General features: G+C 40.2%; 1 protein-coding gene across 2 annotated transcripts in view; it reads left to right on the top strand.

Moving 5' to 3' along the window:
- Positions 1–7,664, top strand: part of LOC135111678 (uricase-like) — a 10,435-nt gene extending 2,771 nt beyond the window's left edge. For both annotated transcript variants that reach the window (XM_064025254.1, XM_064025255.1), the window contains exons 2-6: positions 992–1,337; positions 2,201–2,396; positions 3,613–3,799; positions 5,269–5,392; positions 5,962–7,664. In XM_064025254.1, coding sequence (XP_063881324.1) covers positions 1,116–1,337; positions 2,201–2,396; positions 3,613–3,799; positions 5,269–5,392; positions 5,962–6,138 — 906 coding nt within the window. In that variant the 5' untranslated portion in view covers positions 992–1,115 and the 3' untranslated portion in view covers positions 6,139–7,664. The remainder of the gene's footprint in view (positions 1–991; positions 1,338–2,200; positions 2,397–3,612; positions 3,800–5,268; positions 5,393–5,961) is intronic.
- The last annotated feature ends 56 nt before the right edge of the window (positions 7,665–7,720 follow it).

The raw sequence follows: 7,720 nt of genomic DNA, 5'->3' as shown, positions 1-7,720 counted from the left end.
TACTACTACTACTAGTTGTTATAGTTGTACTACTACTACTACTACTACTACTACTACTACTACTACTACTACTACTGGTACCACTACTACTACTACTAGTACAACTATAACTAAAACAGCAACAACTAAAAGAACAACAGCGGCAGCAACAACAACAGCAACAACAACAACAACAACAACAACAACAACAACAACAACAACAACAACAACAACAACTACAACAACAACATCAACAACAACAGTTTTGCACTTGCTTGTGTTTTTACTAGTATGACATAATTTCTACTCGCTTACGTATGTAACTTTCATTTGGACGGTGGTGCAAAACCTGCCTAGCAACTCGCCCTGCGTCCAGTGCGGCGTCCCTGACATTCTTCGCGACGCCACCAGTTGTTAAATGTATTCGGTAGATGGCGGTGTTCATCAAGGCTAATGGCAGCTGTTTCATTGACGGGCTGATGGGAAAAGAGTTGAAATAATAGAGCTGTGTGCATATATATATATATATATATATATATATATATATATATATATATATATATATATATATATATATATATATATATATATATATATATATATATATATATATATATATATTCCCTCAATGCGTGCAGTAGGTTGTGTGGATGTCAAAATATATGACTTGTTTGGTTCATGATCATCGACTGTGGGAATAAGATTTTTTTTTTTTTTGTAATTATACACGCGACCTCACCTTCATATGCTAAAACCTAACTCAGGTGTGATTCATACCACGAACACAAGACTCATGTGTTAGCCTATTGATGACAGATGACAGGAGTGCTTTTGATATTCCTGTTAAAGTATTGTGCTTTTTGTTATTTATTCACTGATACTGTTGTAATAGACCGAGTTTCATGATATCTGATGCACTGGCATATTCATTTATATATTTATTATCTTAGAATATAGTTATATATTCCTTACTTGTTCATTCACATCACTCACTCGGTCAATAATCTTTCAGGACGGAAAGAACCAACGGAAGAAACAGTAAGCGCAAACAACAGTGAGAAAACGACCAACAGGAGCACCACCACTACCACCACCACCACCACTACCACCACCACCACCAAGACTACGCAGGAGCCATGGAGGCGGGACTGGAATGGGTGGCACGTGGATACGGCAAGGGGAACGTGAAATTGTTGCACGTGCGAAGAGAGGGACCCGTGCACTCCATCAAGGAATACGAAGTGGACACGCAGCTGACTTTGGAAACAGACAAGGACTACCTGGTGGGGGACAACTCGGATGTGGTGGCGACAGACTCCCAGAAGAACACCGTCTACGTCCTCGCCAAGCGCCATGGGGTGAGCGAGAGAGGGACCAAATAAGGGAAGGCAAGAGGGTGGCACGGGATAATCCGTAGTGGTATTAGACAGAAGCCAGGGAGAGGAGAGAAGCAAGGAAGGGAAGACTATACAGTGAGGCTGGACTACGATGAGAAAGTGCCTATTGTTACAGGAATTAAGAGAGGCAGGGGAACGAGAGATAACGGAGTGAAGCTATGACTGGAGTGAGAGACGACTGGATGCAACGAGAGGGAGGTAGAGGCAGCGAGGAGGAGAGGAGACTGAAGCCGTGATTGGGAGGGGAGGGGAGGGGAGGGGAGGATATATTTAATTTAAAGATACAGAGGTAAGATTGTGAATATGAAAGGTGAGGACATGATAGAACAAGAACGAGTATCAATTTGAGTAGAAAGAAATGACGGCGAGGGAAAAGTATAAGAGTGAAGGGATGAGGAGAAAATTAGGTGTGTGAGGATGAAAGGTGAATCACCTCTTACGAACACACTTTCTGCTTCATGTACACTTTTAATGACACCTTTTGCATCTTACTTACCATTTTTTATTACACTTTTCCTCCGAGAAGCAGAAGGTAGCAACAGATTACAGCACCTCGTTTCCCTCTGCCCAAAAATCACATGTTAGTTTTATTGCACAGTATCGTTTCCTCTGGCAAACTTCAGATGGAGGGCTTCATGGGAGAGGACAACCCTTCTACTGCACTCTCCTTTATCTCAGTGAAGTAAATAAGAGCCACAGGAAACAAATAACCTCATAGTCTGCAGCTAAATTGGCCCCTGTATGAAACATATCTATTTATTTCCGCCTATCATTCTCATCCATAAATTTGTCTAATCTTCTTTCTTCCTGTGCCTCACCAACAGATAACGTCTCCTGAGGCCTTCGCGCTGCTGCTCACGGATCACTTCCTGGCACAGTACGCGCAGGTCACCAACGTGGCCATCAGCGTGCGTGCGTACCCGTGGCAGCGACAGGTAGTGGACGGGCGCGCCCACAACCACTCCTTCATCTTTTGTCCTGAGGTGGAACACACGTGCAAGGTGATCAAGAAGAGGGGAGGTAAGGCTTCGCTGAGGAACAAATTTTGGCCAGCCTTCTGAAACGCCCTGCTCTCTCATCGCTATTTTCAAAGGCAACGTAGATGGCTAGTCAGATTCTCAAGACTGCTTCTCCTGTTAGTAATGTGGAAATCTTGTTAATCTGTCACTGGAATCATAAAACACCATTAAAAGGCTGCATAACTTCAAGTAGAACGTTCTGAATGAAGTGGAGATGAGCGCAGAAGTGTTTTAGAATATTGTCCTTTAAAGATGAGACATGTCACCGCGCTCATTTAGGTGTAATGGCCCGCCTTTGCTGCACTTGTGTGATGAGAAGCAACACTTGTATTTATTTCTCAAAGTGCCTTGTGAGGGTTCGAGTTTCCATCATTAAGGCGTCATCAAGAAAAGTCATCATAGCGGGAGTATTTGCTTACGAAATATTTCCCGGTAGTCTCTTCTTATTCATAATGCATCTATTTATTTACCTTATACGTGAATAGTTAACAGTAAAAGAAGAAAAGTCAACAGAACGGGAGAAAATGCTTAAGAAAAAATAAATCCCGTGGGTCTCCTCTTGTCAACAATGCATCTATGTTCAAGCAGGGACTGCCACGTGTAACCAGGGACTGCCACGTGTAAGCCTGGTCGCTTCTTGCAGCTTCCCTTATTTCTTATGTTCTTATGTTCTTATGAGTGAGGACTGAACGATGGTTGTGACGCAGGACAGCCTCAGAGGAAGTCGACAATATCACAATTTATTATTTCCCATTAACGCCTCATGTACTCTGCTGAAAGATGAGAATAACTTACAAAACGTGTCAGATAAACTAAATGACACACAGGCGCTATAGAAACACACACACGCGCCAGAACGTGTGTTGAATTCAGTTGCCTTTGTTACGACACTCCCTGACTTGCTATTTCTCACTGTTCGGGTCTTCTGTTTCCCTTGTTTTCCTCTTCTTTTCTATCATCATCCAAAATTTATGCATTGTTGTCATTATTTCCTTAATATATTTATCTTCAAACACATATGCCCCCTTCTTCTTTATATGGCTGTTGCAATCTTACACTTCTTTTCTCCTTGTATTCTACCAAATAAATATCCTCCAGAAGCACACATAATTTCTTGCTGGGGGCGTAAAAGGACAGCACCAACATCACGTAGAGCACTAAACATTCCTTTTTTGCCTCTAACCTAACCTAACGTAATCTAACTGAACCTTCCTTAGGAGTTGCTGAGGTGTGGACGGGGCTGGAGGGCATGAGGCTGCTGAAGACAACTCAGTCCTCCTTCGTAAACTTCGTGCAGGATGAGTTCCGCACACTGCCAGACCAGGAGGACCGCATCTTCTCCACGGTGGTCTCGGCATCGTGGCGCTACACCGACATCGCAAACATTGACTTCGGCAGGACCTGGTGAGTGTTATAATCGACCCGCCTCTCTCTGTATCTCTCTCTTCCTCTTATATGGAAAGAGCAGACGACACAACAGTGAGGACATTCGGTGCATTAAATACGAGAATGCGTTGGAAAAAGAAGAACCAGGAAGACGTAAACGAATGCCGAATGGATCAGACTCACAGATGCAGCAGAGGCACTGAATATGTAAAGGTGCCAACCAGGTGTGAAGAGGAATTAGTCATCTCGACGCATCATATTATCACCTGTAAGGCTGAACACATACTGATTAATGTTCTATTACTAAATTGCCCGACGCTCTTCACCTAACCAAACTTTACGTCCGCGAATCTTTTGAGCGCCAACTTATTACTCCCGCAACCTGATAACATTGCCGATAATTATTTTTCATAGATTTATCGACTTCTGATGGCGTCCGAAGCGTCATGGCGCAGATGCAAGGAATTAGATGATCAATTAAACTTTTTTTTTCCTTCCTTCTACTCTACAGGGAATAAATACCTTTAGGAGCGTATGAGTAGGTGATAAAATCTCCTACACAGCACATTTATTTATTTTTTTTAAGGAAATGGTTGTTTAATGTGGGCAAAGTCGTTCTTAAATCCAAAGACGAAGCAAAATTTTATGCGTACTGTGAAACATTTTGTCTGATTTTCTCGACGATTTCAAACAGGTTCTGGTGGATGTTATTGGAGTTTTCAAGGGTGTTTTCATGAGAGACTTTGGAGGGCTCGCTACACTTATGCTTCTTGCCGCCTTGTTCCGGATGAGCGGGTTTCATTGAATTGAGCGGGAGGCAATCTGAAATACGGTTTTAATTTTTCTTCATCCATTTCCAGCTCTTGAACGAGATGATGGCATTCACCACACTTAGACCAACGGCGTCAATGGGGCGAAATGGTGACAGAGAAACACAATGATTTGCTTGTATGAATCCTAATATATTGCTGCCTTGAATAAGAGAGAGAGAGAGAGAGAGAGAGAGAGAGAGAGAGAGAGAGAGAGAGAGAGAGAGAGAGAGAGAGAGAGAGAGAGAGAGAGACGAACAAATAAATGAGCACATAAACGAACAGACAGATAGGTAAATAGATAGATAGATAGATAGATAGATAGATAGATGGTCAGATGGCTAGTTAGATAGATGGATAGATAGATAGATAGAAAATGGATGGGTGGATGGACAAATAGATAAATAGATGGATGGATGAATATAGATAGATATACAGACAAATAGATAAATGGACAGATAGATAGACTGATAGACAGATAAATAAATAGATAGATAGATAGATGGACTAACAGACAAAAAGATATATAGACTCTCTCTCTCTCTTTCCTTATGCTTCCTTTCCATCCTTTCTTCATTTCTCTTTTTAAATATCTTTTTCCTCCTCTTCCTTTCTTCCTTCATTACTTTTTTCCCTTTCTTTCCTCCTCGTTTAATGCACCTGTACCAAACTCTACAGGATCACGGTGCTTAAGGTGATCAAGGACAACTTCTCAGGACCGGCTGACTCTGGCATCAGCTCTCCCTCAGTGCAGCATACCCTTTACAATATTATCAAGGACGTTCTCCTCCAGCTTCCTGAGGTGAGTATGCGCTTTCGATAGTGTTGAGTCCGTATCTTTTAATGCTTCGAAGTTTCATGAGAAGTGTTCTGAGCCTTCTTCAGTTTACGGTCGTCTTTTGTCGTTTAAAAAAAGTAGTAAAATTTGCTTGTATGAATACTTAAGAAAGAGACAATAGGAGATTCATATCTCTCCTAGGCTACAGGAAGTTATCAAGAGACTGTAATTAGTATAAAAAGGTGTTTAAAAAAGTTGCAGATGGTTATGCGAAAGTGTGTGTGTGTGTGTGTGTGTGTGTGTGTGTGTGTGTGTGTAGAATATATGAAAGTATAGTAACATAAAACAATACGTAAAAGTAGGTTAAAAAACAAACAATTATGGACACACACACACACACACACACACACACACACACACACACACACACACACTATACAATCCCACCTTCAAATCACCCACAAAATTACTTGCAATTAACATGCTTCTCCATTTCACCCATAATCATGTTCACCTTACAACACACACACACACACACACACACACACACACACACACACACACACACTCACACTTAGCCTCCCTCCCCCCAGGTATCCCAGATGAAGATGACGATGCCCAACAAACACTACTTCAACATCGACATGAGCAAGTTCGAAAACGTAGTAGGGAACATACACAACAACGAGGTGTTCCTGCCCGTCGACAAGCCCTCTGGCATGATCAGCGGCACCCTCGGGAGGAAGGACCTGACCAGGGCAAAGCTGTAGTGTGGCTGGATAAGAACTTAGTGCTCCTTACTTCTGTACTTAGCCTCGTTTTTCTCTTTCCATGTATACTGTTGTTGTGAATCTTAACTTTCTTGTTCCGGTTATACTTATTTGTGGTTTCTCCTTCCTATTCTTGTAGCATCCTTGATTTTTTTCTTACTATTATACCCTCATTTTTGTTTCTTTTACTTATATTATTATTTTTTTTTTTCATTCCTGTTACTTCAGTAGTCTTACGTTTCTCCTTCCCCTTACTATAGTAATATCAATTTTTTCTTTCCACTCAAACTACAGTACTTATTTTTACTTTTGATTAATCTTACTGCAGTAATTGACTTCCCCTTTATCCTTCTACTTATTATTCGCTTACTTTTCTTAATTTTCTTATTAATAATTTTGTCACTCTTCTCTTTGTTTAAGGACACAACAAGTGACAGTGGAAAGATTGCACTGATTCTTCCATCCCCTCGTCCATCCATCTATTATTCGCGTTATTTTTTTTTATTTTCTTTTTTCTGCTTATTATCAGTTGATTGTGTATTCACCCATGCTTCCTTAAACCTCAGGAGAATATGGGTACGTATGCAAATCTATGGTATTTTCAAGATTCGTCTCATGTGTAGGTCTACGGAGGCAGTTTGTTATGTTTCATTAAGTCTGCGGATTTTTTTCAGCATATTACATATTAGCGTATGACATTGATAGAGATGTTCGCTCTCTGAGTGTGCTCCAGCTGGCATTAGTTGTGGGAAGGATATGGGGATCCTTTCCTCTTTTTTTCTTATTGCTACTTGTCACCCTCCTTCTGTTTGTTTTGTCTTTTACGTCCTCGTCTTACTCCTCCACTCCCCCTCCTACTACGTGCTCACTTGCTGATTTTTGTCGTCCTCCTCAGATTTTCCTCTTATATATATATATATATATATATATATATATATATATATATATATATATATATATATATATATATATATATATATATATATAATTTTTTTCATAATTCTTTCTTGAGACTGCCTTGGAGTAAGAAATTTCTATCTGTTACTTATAAGCTCAAGTTCAAAGGAGACAGAAATGAGCACCAGAGCAATACTTGGCCCAACTGATGTTTATGACTATTTTATCACCATGAATCTGAATAAACATTGAAAGATATTGTATCATCAAAGTGTAGCAAATTTGTGCTTGGCTTATGTTCATTCTCATATCTTAGGCTCCAGTTTTGGATGCTTCCTTTTTCACTTTTCTTTACGGACTGGCACCTCAATGTGACTTTTCTTCGTTCTTTTAGTTGCTCTGGAGCACCGCCACTCTAATTAAAAAAAAAAAAAAATGAAAACAGCATTTATTTGATGCATTTTTGTCTTCCAACAGAGGGATCACTAAAGGTCTATTGTGTGCAATTATGAATCCAAGGTACATATCGCATACTTCAGGCAATCATCCCAGAGCAGGTTTTGGGAGCACTAATTTCATGCTTTAAACACTTACATTGTTGTTGAATAAAAGATACATTTATAAAAATACCTTTGTCCTATATTTAATTCTCCTTTTGTTATTATAATAGTATCCAGTAATTATG

This window comes from Scylla paramamosain, chromosome 22, assembly GCF_035594125.1.
Source record: "Scylla paramamosain isolate STU-SP2022 chromosome 22, ASM3559412v1, whole genome shotgun sequence".
Classification (NCBI taxonomy): Eukaryota; Metazoa; Arthropoda; class Malacostraca; order Decapoda; family Portunidae; genus Scylla; species Scylla paramamosain.
This window is presented reverse-complemented; position numbering and strand designations above follow the sequence as displayed.